Source organism: Oncorhynchus keta, chromosome 6, assembly GCF_023373465.1.
Source record: "Oncorhynchus keta strain PuntledgeMale-10-30-2019 chromosome 6, Oket_V2, whole genome shotgun sequence".
NCBI lineage: Eukaryota > Metazoa > Chordata > Actinopteri > Salmoniformes > Salmonidae > Oncorhynchus > Oncorhynchus keta.
In genome coordinates, this window is record NC_068426.1 from 16,175,150 (window position 1) to 16,191,344 (window position 16,195).

General features: G+C 43.4%; 2 protein-coding genes across 2 annotated transcripts; both read right to left on the reverse strand.

The window, feature by feature from the left end:
* Positions 1-1,933: 1,933 nt before the first annotated feature.
* Positions 1,934-6,493, reverse strand: mepcea (methylphosphate capping enzyme a). The gene is made up of 5 exons (XM_035757778.2): positions 6,216-6,493; positions 3,781-5,702; positions 3,379-3,597; positions 3,045-3,168; positions 1,934-2,943 (listed from the first exon to the last, which is right to left on the reverse strand). Exons 2-5 carry the CDS (start codon positions 5,659-5,661, stop codon positions 2,903-2,905), a joined length of 2,265 nt encoding a protein of 754 aa, XP_035613671.1. The 5' UTR covers positions 5,662-5,702; positions 6,216-6,493; the 3' UTR covers positions 1,934-2,902.
* A 5,122-nt stretch (positions 6,494-11,615) lies between these two features.
* Positions 11,616-12,303, reverse strand: her1 (hairy-related 1). The gene has a single exon (XM_035757774.2). The coding sequence runs from the start codon at positions 12,300-12,302 to the stop codon at positions 11,616-11,618; it is 687 nt and encodes a 228-aa protein (XP_035613667.2). The 5' UTR covers position 12,303.
* Between the last annotated feature and the right edge of the window lie 3,892 nt (positions 12,304-16,195).

The window sequence follows — 16,195 nt, forward strand, 5'->3', positions numbered from 1 at the left end:
TAACTATAATAACACAGATGAAGAACACGAGCAATTTTTTGTCATTTCCCCAGATGTTTTATTTCACGAAGATCATATTGCTATGAGGACTCAACAGCCCAAACACCTTGTGCCACAACATCTTTGTAACAGTGGTCTCCAACCTTGGAGGGCGGGACATTTTCATTAGGGTCTACTAGCATCAACCCGGCCTTTTTGGCAGTAGATCATTTAAAACGTATCATTTGATTCTTCCCCCGCAAATAAAACATAATTATCTGTTTAACTTGTCGGTTTCTGGATATGCCGCTAATATTCTCAACTCAGGAGCATTTATAAAAGTCATATTTCCTTGGGGGATCATGGCACTTGCTCATGTTTTTGACATAGGCCTGTCATTAACCCTTGTTATCCATATTAAAACAGTAATGAATGGTAGGCTAGGGCTGGCTACTGTTCTGTCCTGGATGTCTGATGCACACAGCCTCATGAGCGGAGTTCAACTGCCGTACCCCATCAAAACCCCAAATAGAAGTTTGTTTTACCCTTTTGTAAACCATTTCATTGGAAACTAGCACTGTGTAACCTCAAAACACGGTTAATACTAGGTTTATAATAACGGATGGTCACTTCTTGCATCCAAAGCTCTGTCAAGGAATTGTTACATTTCTCCTTTTTAACCAAACCAGTGGTCGCTTTGTTCTTGTTTGAACTGCAAACTGCTACTGCTACTTTATGTACGGAGAGCTCGCGTTCAGTCGGTTTGTGCATTAGTCTGTCTTCCTTCCGCTATTCCTGTCTGTCCTCTCCTAGTCCATCAGTCTTCTCCTCATCCCCTGAGCCTCCCGGACCTGCAGCTCTGACAGGTAGCGAATGATGTTCTGCTATGATAGACAACCTTATTGAAATGTTACTTTAGATATTACTGCACTGTTGGAGCTAGAAACAAGTATTTTGCTACACCCGCAATAACATCTGCTAAACGTGTGTATGTGACCAATAACATCTGCTAAACGTGTGTATGTGACCAATAACATCTGCTAAACGTGTGTATGTGACCAATAACATCTGCTAAACGTGTGTATGTGACCAATAACATCTGCTAAACGTGTGTATGTGACCAATAACATCTGCTAAACGTGTGTATGTGACCAATAACATCTGCTAAACGTGTGTGTGACCAATAACATCTGCTAAACGTGTGTATGTGACCAATAACATCTGCTAAACGTGTGTATGTGACCAATAACATCTGCTAAACGTGTGTATGTGACCAATAACATCTGCTAAACGTGTGTATGTGACCAATAACATCTGCTAAACGTGTGTATGTGACCAATAACATCTGCTAAACGTGTGTATGTGACCAATAACATCTGCTAAACGTGTGTATGTGACCAATAACATCTGCTAAACGTGTGTATGTGACCAATAACATCTGCTAAACGTGTGTATGTGACCAATAACATCTGCTAAACGTGTGTATGTGACCAATAAAATTTCATATGACCCCCCCCCATCAATAATTAGCCCAAACCTCCAGAATATCAGATGACATTAACATAGCTTAACGTAGCAAATCTCTCATGCAGTTCCTTTGATCAAGCACTCACATGACTAGTGATAATTCAATCACACACATCAGCTCTGGCATTCCAAGGGTAGTCAAACATTTCTACAAATGTATAACAGATTAAAACTTTATATAAATGTCATAAACGGGTGGTTACAAATCTGCACAACATCAACAGAAAAATAATTAATAGAAGTGACATTCTCTTTTCATCAAGCTATTTTCCTCCCCATAACGTTTCCCTCGGTCTAGGATCGCATGGAGAAGGATGAGATCAACCGATTGGTTTGGGTTTGACGCTGTGAATCAGATTTCTTTAGTGACTGTGGATGTCTTTTCCTTAGATTGGAGGCATCTGTAGAATGACTAATGAGCACTGACTGCATTTCAATTGATTTGTTTATTAAAAACAAAAACATTTCAAAATCAGAACTAAACCAGCACCTGGTGCAAGTAAACAAAATATTAAGCAGAAGATTTGAGTAAAGCATAAACATTTCATTATGATGAACTGATTTGGGTTAAAGTGAGCTGGATTAACAATACAAGTCCAAACCATGGAGGCTCTGTATAGGTTACATATGATAAATTGGCAGCCAACCTTTGTTTGGACACATGACAAGAAGAATCCATTGAAAAAAAAAAAGAGAAAAAGAACAGTCAAATAAAAGAACAATCAATTATTCTTATAACAGTCAAAGAAAAAACATTGATCATCCCTCACATCTCACCATAGCCAATGTCACCTGACTGACAGTTCTCGAGTCAGCTACCACAGTGAGGACTTATGTTAAGCAGAACAGTCTTAAAATTGAAGATGCTCTGATCCTATAAAAAGTGTGAGAAATGTCCCTAGATTAGTTCTATTTGGACATTACATGGGAGTACATTTTATGCAAAGGATTCAAATTAGGTCTTGGTTGCCCATTCTGCTTCAAAAGTTGATCTATTGATGAACGTCGATATTAAAATGTGAGAAAAAAATACAATCCTTGACTGAACAAGAGTACGAACAGTAATAAAAAGATATGGAACAATGTCTGTGCATAGGGAGCAACAAGCCCAAAGAGTCATGATTGAGTTCACCCCGTCCCAATGCTTTTCTTCTCATCATCTAGACTGGAGTTGTGTGTAGAGAAGCCATCAGATAGTCGTTCTATAGAATCAAGTCTCATGTTTTGGTCTCCTTAGCTACCTTCTGAACACAGCATCACAAACAAGTAGAAAGCTCTGATTGAGGTTGACCTATATGCTTACAGACTGGAGATGAAGGCAGATCTTTGAGCGGGTGGCTTGTTTCGTGTCTCATGGTGGTTTGGTTTCTCCTGCTCCATCCCACTTCCTGGCAGATTATGTTCCTTTATGAAACAAGTAGATTGGCCTCTGAAAACCTGTGGAAGACATACAAATCCATTAGTTTGAGAAACAGAATAGAAAATGACACTTGAAAGAATCAGAGATGATGTCGGTATCTAATGAACCGGTGACATGCCTCTTGATGAACTGTTAGGCGTCCCGATCAACTCGTAGCTGGAGAATCCCACTTCAGATGTCAGGTATGTGGAGAACTGCTCTGGTTTGAGGCGGATGCTGTGGTAATTCTTAAAGATGCTATCCTGCAACAGTGAGAGCGGAAAGTCAGACATGATTCCGTCTCAGCCTCAGTGCTGAGCAAAGCAACACATACTTTCATGTCTTTAACAAAGAAACAGGCCACTAGTAATATGTTTTAGTTAATGTTTTGGCTATATACTGCATTTATGCACATCTACAGTAGCAGATCACACCATTGGTCCTTGCAACACTAAGTTCTCTCCTCATCTCACCGTGAGTTTCTTCCTCTTGCCGTAGGTGATCCAGGGCTGTGGCTCCAGGACGAACAGGCCTCCAGGACGCAGGTGTCTGAACACTCTGTGAAAGAGGCGCTTCAGGCCACCGTCTCCCCAGTTCAGGTGGACCCACTTGGTAACACTGAAGCATAGGATGACGTCGTACTCTGGCCGCTGGGTCAGCAGCAGAGCATCACTCTCCAGGACATAATTCCCCTACGGAGGAGAAAGATGGCGACAGGGGATGAGTTGTAAACAATGTGTGAAGTTTCTCTGTGAGGATCAAGTAGACAGAAGCAACAAATGATTCATCATAATATTCTTAATTACCACCTTAATATTATGAATAATGATTATTAAAATGGAAACACATTAAAAGTCTGCAGTGCATATACCTACCTTGACAAAGGAGACATTCGAGGGGAAGTTACCAGGAGGCATGGTGGGTGTGTCGGGGAGTGGGGGTGCTGCTATGGGTCCCCTGGAGATCCATAAGGAGACAGGGAAGGAGCTGGTTCCCAGTTCAACAGCAGGTGCTCCAGAGTCCTCCTCCATCTCCTCAGCCCCCCTCTCCTGAGCTCTTCTCTCTGCGTGACGTGACAATACCACGCCACCCGCTGCCTCTGCAGGGACCTGCTTTTCAGCGTTTCCATTTACAGCCCTGCTGGGCTGTCTTTCATTCTGTTTGTGCGTTAGTCCTCCTGAGTCTGACTCGTCTTCCCGTCTGTTGGCCTTCTCCTTCCTTTCCTCTCCTGGTCCATTGGTCTTCTCCTTCTCGTCCCCTGCGGCGCGCCGGGCCTCCTGGGCCTGCAGCTCTGACAGGTAGTGTCTGATGTTCTGGCGGGCCGCGTGCACCAGACCCCCATCAATGTCCAAACCCAATATGCGGGCGGGCCGCAACTTCTTAGCAATACACAGAGTCAGGTGGCCCGTGTTACAGCCCAGATCCAGTACTGCTTTACCATGGAACCACTCTGGACGTAGACAACGGAACCGTGGGTCCTCGGCACAGCCTGGGTTGCGGTAGCCGTAGTACTTGTTGTAGTTCCCATACTGGAACTTCTTCTTGTTGCCTTGGTGCTGTTGTTTGTGCTGGTTGTGAAGATGCGGTTGCCGACCCCCTGGTACCTGGGAGGACCCCCTGGGACCTACCACTGGGGTGTGGAAGGAGGACTGTGCATTTCTCCCGGGCCCAGCTCCACGGCCCCTCTCCTCCGTCCCCGACCGGGCCATAAGAGTAGATTGGACCATCGGAGGCTCTGTTTTACCAGAGTTGCGTCTGCGTTTGCGTTGCCGGCTAGAGAGATGGTTTGGGCCTCCGGCGGTGGCTGCTGAGGAGTCTTCCTGGGCTCGAGGCTGGGCCTGGGGGGCAGATACAGTGAGCATGGCTTCATGCCTAAAGTTGGATGGGTTGATCTCATTACCATTAGCATCCTGGGGGTCCAGGACAGCTGGGACACTGGGTGCTTCTAGAACACAGGTAGACGCAGCACTAGCAGATGCCAGGTTAGACAGAGAAGAAGTGGTGTTGGTGACTTCACCACTCCTCTCTGAATCTGACAGGTCCAACGCGGAGACTGTGGAACCCCCACCTCCTCCTCCATGGTGTCTGTTACGGTGTCTCCTCCTGCCACCACTCTTGAAGGGCGACACCAGGAGGCTCCTACCTCCCATCCTGCTGTTGAGGTTGAGAGGGTCAGTGATATCCCTGGGAATGAGGATCTCCACAGGGTCGCGGTTCTTGGCAGGAAGGGGGGAGGACTTGGGCGTCTCAGCGTTCAGGGCCCTGTTCACCTCCTCGTCCTGCAGGCTGTTGAGGTTCAGCGGGTCAAATATGTTTCCCCCCAGCAGGAAGTTGGTGGGCAGAACCGAGTCGCTCTCAGAGTTCACCCGTCGTCGTCTCTTACCTGCTGGATGCTTGAACCCTGCAATCATTGTGCTGCGACGCTTTGAGAGTTTCTGCTGCTGCGGTTGTTGTTTGGGTTGCTGAAAGCCATTTTTAGGGTTAACATGCTGCTCAGTCAACATGGCCTCCTGCTCAACACGCTTTGTCTGATCGTGGGGGTCAGCCGTGCTGCTGTGCTTGGTTTGGGCACCACTGTCTGGCATGGGGCAGGTAGCAGCACCATCAGTGCTGTCTGGGTTGGCCAGGGTGACCTCTGGCACTTTGGGGGCATTGTTGCAGCTTCCAGTACATTCTGAGAGTTTCTGGGGTGGCACTGGGTCCACTTTCATACTTCTGGTTGGAACAGTCTCTTTATCAACAGACATCTCTATCATCTTCCAGGCAATTGTTTTGGTGCTGACATGGGACAACTGATCTGAAAACACATCAAAATAGATTAGAATAATGACCACCGAACCCAATAAATTATAAGATGTATTATGTAAAGCCCAGCTATAACTGGACAAGATTACAATAGTGCTCCGTCTCCAGTTCCTGCTTTCCCGGGTATTTAGTAAACCACTTATTTGTTGACAACTGAAAGTAACTTGATGATTTGTGCCTGCATGTCATTCTATAAGACCCAAGGTGCATGCTAGTATACATCCATTATATTGGAGGCAAACGTTGAGTGAACGTCTACAGCGAAGACATTGAACCCATCCTCAATGCCAGCTGCTGCGCGTGAACCAATACCAATGGTTCCTCAATACTGTTACGCTAACTAGCGCTCTATAAATGCCGTTTTTTTTTCAAGAACTCGCCACTTTGCGTTCCTTAATAAATGCGACTAAGTAAGATAAATAAATACGTAAACTAGCCATCTAGCTATAGTATGAGGCAACTGTATGTTCATCAACAACAACACAACAGTCTCAGCTCAGCTCACCGTTCTACCCGCCTTCTCGTGAAGCTGAACTGTCACTGCCACACTCCCTCCCGAGTTACTGACGTTGCTGCATCGTTGATAGCTTGATTGTTCGATAATATTATTTTCACTGGTGAAATGAATCAATAATGTTTGGAAAACAAGCTTCTCTAAAAATAATAAAACAATCAGTGTGGTGGTAACTGTGCGATTGTGAGCTCGCTGTACACTCCAAACTCCAATCGCTAACTTCTAGCTCAACAGCTCAACCTCACGCAGATTGGAAGGTTCCAATCGTTGTTTGTTTTATCTTTTGCCAGAGCATAAACACTGAAACAGACAAGCATCGGAACCAATAAGGTGACAGGTTTTCGTCAGTCTTCATAAAATCGACCAATTACAGACGTGTATGGGTTGAGCAATACACGTCAACCTAGTTTTGCACACGAATAGGTATCCCATAATTTGCCTTTCTGAATTTGTATTTGTTATTCCCCCGCCATTTGGCGAAATTAACTATTTACAAATGTATTGTAAATCTGTATACGGTCTATACGCATCATTATGTTAACACATTTTACATCAAGGTAAGGTTGAAGAGGCAAAACAAAACAACACAGATTGCAACGCTCCCACCCCCTTCTCATTCACTGACATGTGGTAGGGCGGGCAATTGAGAATTAGCATTGGGATTTGTAGTTTTTATCCAAAAATGTCCTGGATCTTCGAGAAGGGTGCAATTGTGGGCGTTCCTGTATATGGACATTCCTGCATATGCAAGAACCCTCTTTATACTTCTATTGGTCAATTTTTCAATTGGGACAGGCCGGAGGCAGGGGCACTCCAGTACCATAGATGATGTTAATGCGCAATATCATTGGATGCCAGCCACCTATAAACCCCACAGAAGAATGGTAGACCCCTAGATAGCTAGCCGTACACCTGTAGACAGTGTCCTTTGCCCCCGCCTGTCAGGTACTGTTTTCCTGCAGTTATGTTAAATACGGCGATGAAGGAGTACTCTGGTACATGGGAGGCAGGGGAAACACTGTGAGCTAGCTAACTAGCTAGCAAGCTGTGTACCGGTGTCCTTAGAACTAGCTGGCTAAACTATCACACAGCGGGAGGTCGAGAACAACAAGTAGATAGTGTCCTTCGCCCCTGCCTGTTCGAGCACAGTTTTCTCCGGTACACAGCAGTCGGGGGCAACAACATGTGCTAGCTAACTAATGTGTTGCCCCACAGTGTCGCCCTGTCTTCTGCCTGCTGTGTACTGTCTGCTGTGCTAGCGGGAGGAAGGGACAACCAGTATAAAGGTGTCCTTCGCCCCCGCCTGTCGGGCACGGTTTTCTCCGGTACGCAGCAGGTGGGAGGCAGGGGTGACACCGTGTGCTAGCTAACTAACTAGCAAGCTAGCACATGGTGTCACCAGCTAACTAACTAGCAAGCTAGCACATGGTGTCACCAGCTAACTAACTAGCAAGCTAGCACACGGTGTCGCTAAAGAGTTGTATAACTAACCTAAGCTAGACCTGTCATTTCCAATGGGAGCAAATTGATCACAGTGGGCAGAACAAGCATGGAAGTGGGCAGAGCCAAGCACAAGCTACTGAGAGCCTATTGGTGCATTCTAGCATTTATTTGCATATTTCCGTTAGGGAACAGCCTAATCTGTGAAGTACATGTGCAATAAATCAATTCGCCCTTGCACTACTTTTAAACAATGTTTTTTCGACACCACACTCCACAAAGCAAGTCCTGCAGGCTCTAGTTTTATCTTATCTTGATTATTGTCCAGTCATATGGTCAAGTGCTGCAAAGAAAGATCTAGTTAAGCTGCAGCTGGTCCAGAACAGAGCGGCACGTCTTGCATTGTAATCTTGCATTGTAATCAGAGGGCTAATATCATTACTATGCATGCCAGTCTCTCTTGGCTAAGAGTTGAGGAAAGACTGACTTCACCACTTCTTGTTTTTATAAGAAACCTCAATGTTTTGGAAATTCCAAATTGTTTGCATAGTCAACTTAGACACAGCACTGACACACACACTTACCCCAGCAGACATGGTCCAGAACAAATTCAAGGAAACGTACAGTATTATCCAGAGTCATGAGTGCATGGAACTCCGTTCCATCTTATATAGTGCAAGTGAACAGCAGCCCTGGTTTAAAAAAAACAAATAAAGCAACACCTCACGGCACAACGCCTCTCCCCAGGTGACCTACTTGTTGTGTGTATGTACTGACATGTACAGTATGTGTAACTGATAGATGCACACACACACACACTACATGTTAATGTTTTTAAATGTTTGTAAAGTATTTTGTCTGTAATGTCTTATTCGTTATGTCGGACCCCAGTCAGACTAGCTGTTGCCATTGGCGTCAGGTAACGGGGACCGTAATTAATTAAATCAAATCTCCTGTAACCCTTTTAATTTATTTTTATTTTAGGCTATAAATGCCAGGACAGTGATGTTTTGCTAACCATAGAGAGGTTGGTTGTTTAGCAACAAAACCTACATGTGCTTAACTGTGAGGAAAAACAGATGGTGTTGGCTTAGATTGTTGACAACATGTAAACTATATTTAGTCTCCATTGTTTATTGAAAACATAAATTCATTTGCACAATCATTTGCACAATGATCACTTGTTGTCTCTCAGATACATTGTCACAGTTGTTGGTTAGCAGGCTTGTGCATTTTAGCCATATTAGCAGTGACACGAAATTAGTGGAAACACCTCAAAACAACACATGGGATCAAGAACAACCTGAAACTATGATTGCACACATGACAGTTTCTTGTCATTGTTGATAGCTATCTGGCCATCCAAAATCACAACAACTCAGAGACTTCTGCCCCATTGAAGCATGCGCATTGTTTTCGTGATGTTGTCAGCTAACCCATCTATATTGCCCAGAGAAATTGTTTTGATTCAATTGTAATCTCAGGTGAATTTCTTAACCTTACATGAAAGTCGTAGCTGGCCTAGAAGCATGTTGTAGTTGTTGCCTCTGGGTGAGCATTTGATTACTTTGCTATTGCATCATAATATTGGCTCCATGCCACCTGGTTGGGGATTTATTTTAAAAAGTTAGCTAGACTTATTTCCAACATCAATAGGCATATACAGTGACTTGCGAAAGTATTCACCCCCCTTGGCATTTTTCCTATTTTGTTGCCTTACAACCTGGAATGAACATTTATTTTGTGGGGATTTGTATCATTTGATTTACACAACATGCCTACCATGTTAAAGATGCTAAATATATTTTATTGTGAAACAAACAAGAAATAAGACCAAAAAAACAGAAAACTTGAGTGTGTATAACTATTCACCCCCCCCCCCAAAGTCAATACTTTGTAGAGCCAACTTTTGCAGCAATTACAGCTGAAAGTCTCTTGGGGTATGTCTCTATAAGCTTGGCACATCTAGCCACTGGGATTTTTGTCCATTCTTCAGGGAAAAACTGCCCCAGCTCCTCCAAGTTGGATGGCTTCTGCTGGTGTAGAGCAATCTTTAAGTCATACCACAGATTCTCAATTGGATTGAGGTCTGGGCTTTGACTAGGCCATTCCAGGATATTTAAATGTTTCCCCTTAAACCACTCAAGTGTTGTTTTAGCAGTATGCTTAGGGTCATTGTCCTGCTGGAAGGGGAACCTCCGGCCCAGTCTCAAATATCTGGAAGACTGAAACAGGTTTCCCTCAAGAATTTCCCTGTATTTAGCGTCATCCATCATTCCTTCAATTCTGACCCGTTTCCCAGTCCCTGCCATCTTCCATATGTTTGGGGAGTCTCCCACATGCCTTTTGGCGAACACCAAACGTGTTTGCTTATTTCTTTCTTTCAGCAATGGCTTTTTTTCTGGACACTCTTCCGTAAAGCCCAGGTCTGTGGAGAGTACAGCTTAAAGTGGTCCTATACTCCAATCTCTGCTGTGGAGCTTTGCAGATCCTTCAGGGTTGTCTTTGGTCTCTTTGTTGCCTCTCTGATTAATTCCCTCCTTGCCTGGTCTGTGTGTTTTAGTGGGCGGCCCCATCTTGGTAGGTTTGTTGTGGTGCCATATTCTTTCCATTTTTTAATAATGGATTTAATGGCGCTCCATTAGATGTTCAAAGTGTCTGATATTTTTTATAACCCAACCCTGATCTATACTTCTCCACAACGTTGTCCTCTTTGGAGAGCTCCTTGGTCTTCATGGTGCTGCTTGCTTGGTGGTTCCCCTTGCTTAGTGATGTTGCAGACTCTGGGGCCTTTCAGAACACTGAGATCATATGACAGATCATGTGACACTTAGATTGCACACAGGTGGACTTTATTTAACTCATTATGTGACTTCTGGAGGTAATTGGTTGCACCAGACCTTATTTAGGGGCTTCATACCACTTTTTCGTAAAATATTTTTTTTAAATTTCACTTCACCCATTTGGACTATTTTGTGTATGTCCATTATATGAAATCCAAGTTAAATTGTAGGTTGTAATGCAACAAAATAGGAAACAAATGCCAAGGGGGTGAATACTTTAGCAAGGCACTGAAAACTCCAGCGTTGTTCATGTTCATTGGAGACATTAATAAGATATTATGGCTTTTGATGCCATCTACAATAATCTTAAACCATGACACATATCTCAACCATACTTATAGCCTAACTAGCAGTTATATCTGGCACTTAACACCATACTAGTGTTATTATCATGGTTTTGATCATTAGGGCCTTACAGTGATTACATTTCTAATGCATTAATTAAAATTTTAAAAATCAAGTTTTATTCAGTTTAAATGTTCTACTGAGTTGGTTACATTAGCACTGACAGGCAGTGAGACAAGTTGGAAATGAAGCAAGCTAACAAAATAAGAACGTTATTCTCATGAGTTTATTTACAAGACTTTGTACATGATAAATCATAAATATATTTACAATACTTTACATGATTTATAATTTAGGAAAGAACCGGAGACAGGGAATAACTGTATAGGAATGTAAAATAAGAAATGAATTGTTCATGACAAGAAAATAAAGAGGAGCTCCAGGAACTCTGAAGAAAATGTCATAAAACAGAGAATTCTTCAGTCTGTTAAACAGTCCTTTTAAAGTGACAGTGACAGGTTTTCAGAAAACGTTGGATTGTCCTTGACCTCCACATCTTTTTCTCTTAGCCGGCCCTCACCACACACTGCTTGATAGGAAACATGAATGTTGTTCTGAACATGTCCCATGATGATCTGGGTGGCTAGGTTTACGTAAAGATTTTCTCAGAACACAGAGACACGTGTGTGTGTCCTGTGTCTATTTATACCACCCTTCTCCTCCACATATCAGGACCAGGGCCTCCATACTACCTGGGGCTGGATCTGAAATAGTGACCGCCTCAGAGTCCTTGTTGGGCCTACAGGTACAGGGCCAGAGAGACTTAGAAGGGTGGGGGACTGGACACCAGGGGAGGATGGGCTGGTATCAGAGGCACCACGGGCCGAGATGTAGAGTGAGAGGGGGGTGACAAGGAATCTGATGGACGACGAGAGGGGGAAGGAGGAAAGGGGAAGTGGCATGGCATGGAGAGGTATGGAGGGGTAGTGGTGAAAGGTGGCGAGGAGTTTGAGTAACAGGGGGAGGGTGGGGGTGAGAGGGAGTAAGGGGGAGATGGGTATGGGTGTGAGAGGTGTTGGGTAGGGTGGGGGTGGTGGAGCACAAAGGTGTTGGGATAGATGGGAAGAGAGGTGTTAATATAAGGGAAAGTGGCCTCCCTGCTGGCTCGTTGATGCCCCATCACTGTGCTCTCCTTCCTGTTTTTCACTCTGCCCAGGAAGCATGGTCCTTCTGCTGCAGGGCCCCAGGGCTGGAAGTCCAGGGGGAAGGTCGGGCTCTGCACTTTCCCCAGAGAGCAGGCACTGTGGGTATCCAGATGGTCCCTAAGTCCCTGGACAAAGCTATCTCTCTGGGATAGGTCCACGCTGTCGATGTAGTTGCACAGGCGGGAGATGCACTCTGTGAAACCTGCACTATAGACAGGGTTGGGTAGGGGCTGTGTTTTCTCGTGTATGGGGCCTGTCCATTGGGAACTCACAGCACTAGTCACTGGAGCAGAGGACTCTTTCATGGACTTTTCTGTGAAGGCTAGTGTCGGTCAATAGTGAGAGCCAGGCAGTACAGGGAGTAAATGAGAAGGAGAGGACAGAAAGAGAAGAGAGGACAGAAAGCGAAGAGAGAACAGAAAGAGAAGAGAGGACAGAACGAGAAGAGAGGACAGAAAGAGAAGAGAGAACAGAAAGAGAAGAGAGAACAGAAAGAGAAGAGAGAACAGAAAGAGAAGAGAGGACAGAAAGAGAAGAGAGGACAGAAAGAGAAGAGAAGACATAATGAGAAGAGAAGACAGAATGAGAAGATAGGACAGAAAGAGAAGAGAGGACAGAAAGTGGAGAGAAGACAGGACGAGAAGAGAGGACAGAAAGAGAAGAGAGGAGAGAAAGAGAAGAGAGGAGAGAGAGAAGAGAGAACAGAAAGAGAAGAGAGAACAGAAAGAGGAGAGAGGACAGAAAGAGAAGAGAGGACAGAAAGAGAAGAGAGGACAGAAAGAGAAAAGAGAACAGAAAGAGAAGAGAGTACAGAAAGAGAAGGGAGGACAGAAAGAGAAGAGAGGACAGAAAGACAAGAGAGGATAGAAAGAGAAGAGAGGACAGAAAGAGAAGAGAGGACAGAAAGTGGAGAGAGGACAGAAAGACAAGAGAGGATAGAAAGAGAAGAGAGAACAGAAAGTGGAGAGAGGACAGAAAGAGAAGAGAGGACAGAAAGAGAAAAGAGGACAGAAAGCGAAGAGAGAACAGAAAGAGAAGTGAGTACAGAAAGAGAAGGGAGGACAGAAAGAGAAGAGAGGACAGAAAGACAAGAGAGGATAGAAAGAGAAGAGAGGACAGAAAGAGAAGAGAGGACAGAAAGTGGAGAGAGGACAGAAAGACAAGAGAGGATAGAAAGAGAAGAGAGGACAGAAAGTGGAGAGAGGACAGAAAGAGAAGAGAGGACAGAAAGAGAAAAGAGGACAGAAAGAGAAGAGAGGACAGAAAGTGGAGAGAGGACAGAAAGACAAGAGAGGATAGAAAGAGAAGAGAGGACAGAAAGTGGAGAGAGGACAGAAAGAGAAGAGAGGAGAGAAAGAGAAGAGAGGACAGAAAGTGGAGAGAGGACAGAAAGAGAAGAGAGGACAGAAAGAGAAGAGAAGACAGAAAGTGGAGAGAGGACAGAAAGAGAAGAGAGGACAGAATGTGGAGAGAGGACAGAAAGAGAAGAGGACAGAAAGAGAAGAGAGGACAGAAAGTGGAGAGAGGACAGAAAGAGAAGAGAGGACAGAAAGAGAAGAGAAGACAGAAAGTGGAGAGAGGACAGAAAGAGAAAAGAGGACAGAAAGCGAAGAATCCAGAGAGGAAGATGAGCATGTGATAAAAGATCATTCAAAAGTGGACAGAGAGAGAACGGTATGGAGAATCAATGGGAGAATAGTTAAAACAATTAGCAAAAGCCAATGGTGTGTGTGTGTGTGTGTGTGTGTGTGTGTGTGTGTGTGTGTGTGTGTGTGTGTGTGTGTGTGTGTGTGTGTGTGTGTGTGTGTGTGTGTGTGTGTGTGTGTGTGTGTGTGTGTGTGTGTGTGTGTGTGTGTGTGGAGGAGATATAGGGAGGTTTTGGGGAGAGAGAAAAAAATTATTAGCACTCACATTAATATCAACAATGTTGTGTCTATATCAGCAAAATGTACCATTTCTGAAATAAATTAAATAACAAACCCACACCATAAAACTATTTTTTAAATGGATTGATAGATACCTTTGCTGTCATGCCCATTTGATTTTCTTCGTATGTAATCCACGGTCAACTCTAAAATTTCAGCCTTTTCTAATTTGGGATTTTTCAGCCGCTGTGAGAGAGAAAGAATAATCCTACTGAACATGGCATAATGCACAGCCATTGCGCACAATATTTCACATTTTAATTTTGAAGGACTCATTTTGGTATGGAAGTAATTATGATTTTATGCTAAAATCTTATATTTTTGAGACAAATTTAACCAACATATATGCCACAGAGGTGCCTATCAAGTTCCTGACAGACACCAAGTCCCGTTTTCAATTCCATTCAATTGAGAACATAGATTAGGATACGTGGGTAAAACTCGAAGTTTCCCGCAACACCATTTCTCCATAGCATTCCCAAGAGTCTGGTTTGTTTGCGGTGTTATGGTCTGTTTGAAAAGTCATTAATAAATTGACAACGTCTATTATCAATATACAACTTATCGGTTCCCTGCTGTTTATTATTTCCCCCCTCCCAGTAGGCACACACTGGTTGAATCAACGTTTGTTTCCACGCCATTTCAATAACGTTAGGTTGAACCAACGTGGATTTGACGTCTGTGTCCAGTGGGCTCATTCATACAAGAGGGACACACAAGGAGCTGATTTCAGACGCAACTAGAAAAGCTGTGGCCAACTCCGCTCACCATGTCAGAAGTTTTGCTTAGCAGAATAGTCCTTAGCTCATCCAAGCCTTGATTTATCCTATCTCGCCTCTTCTTTTCAATCACCGGTTTTAGAACCTAGAAAATAATAATAATAATAATAAGTTATTTCAACAAAACCAAATCCAAAACCAATTCACGGACACCGAAATATATAGATGAACTAGTTGAAATATACATTCTACGCAGGGTCTGAACTTACCCTCTTTAAGGCTTTACGATTATCCATGTTTGATCTCTCCAACTTTAGTCGGTGAAGAAGAGTAGGCCTATATTAATAAAGACGACTTTTCCAAAAAGAAAACGATAAATTCATCCAATCCGGCCAGGTCAAGCTGAAACGAAAGTCTCCACACTCGCTCGGGACTGGTTTATTATCATTTGAGCCCGCAGGCTATTTATAAGGTCAAGCAGACCGATTGTCATTGGTTGAAAGGTGACAATGTCGTTCACGACCTTATGCTAACTGCACTTACCCCTTCTTGATACTCACAAAAATGATTATATGTTCAAAGATATGGAGAAAATAAATATATTAGCAAAATAATAAATACATGAGCTGTTTTCTGCTACTGTAATCTATCTAGTAAATTAATGTGCCTCCTTGGAATGGTCTAATATATATATATATATACACAGCATAAACATTTAGAATGAGAGTAGAGTCCATATAGCCCATATCTTCATCCTAACTTGTAGATATGGCTGACGAAGAAGCGTAGGCTGTGTGATTCGGTGCATTATTATTATTATATATATATTTTTTACAAAAATGTATATAAAATGACCCCCCCCCCCCATAAGACGAAAGCCATGTGCTATACAGTATTATGTTATGACGTATAAATGCCAGGGTTAGACTTCTTTGACCTTTATTTGGCATTGACTATAATATGTTTATGACATTATTGGCGCAATTGACCAGTAAAGCAGTGATTGTTTTATGTAAATATAGGACCAATTTGGTACAAAATGTTGGAATAGCTGGAATACTATATTGAGTTGGTGGGAGTGTCTTCACACTCAACGCATCATAAGGGGTATTTTGACTATCCATAGCAGTGTAGCATAAATTCATATGTATGTGCCAAATTGTCCTTTTAGACAAGAGTGCCCTGGGAACGTTGGTTTTCTCGTGGGAACAGAGAAATACTGTGGCTGAAAAAGTGTCAGAATGAACACAATCACACCAACTCGAACACACTCGCCTTTATGATGTATACATTCCATGTAAGTGCCAATTTACGCACCTGGTGTGAGCGTGCCATACTAACCATCTGCTACAGGTGAGGTTGCGCTATTAATCAACATGATATACACATATGAGCCGTGGGAAATTTGATATGCACGAGAATTGAGAATAGCACTACCATCTATGGTTACGGTCCTGAGGTCTGGGGTCCGCTCACCAACCAAGAAATTACCAAATGGGACAAGCACCAAATTGATACTCTCAAAAACATCCAGAAAATAGCACAGTAGGTTTT

Bases quoted from the DNA above. Each gene is read 5' to 3' on its own strand.
- mepcea (XM_035757778.2), bottom strand. From the start codon at position 5,661: ATGATAGAGATGTCTGTTGATAAAGAGACTGTTCCAACCAGAAGTATG. The intron at 3,598-3,780 runs GTAGGTATATGC...TCTCCTCCGTAG, and splicing joins CGAATGTCTCCTTTGTCAAG to GGGAATTATGTCCTGGAGAG. The intron at 2,944-3,044 runs GCATGTCACCGG...TGTCTTCCACAG, and splicing joins GCCTAACAGTTCATCAAGAG to GTTTTCAGAGGCCAATCTAC.
- her1 (XM_035757774.2), bottom strand. From the start codon at position 12,302: ATGAAAGAGTCCTCTGCTCCAGTGACTAGTGCTGTGAGTTCCCAATGG.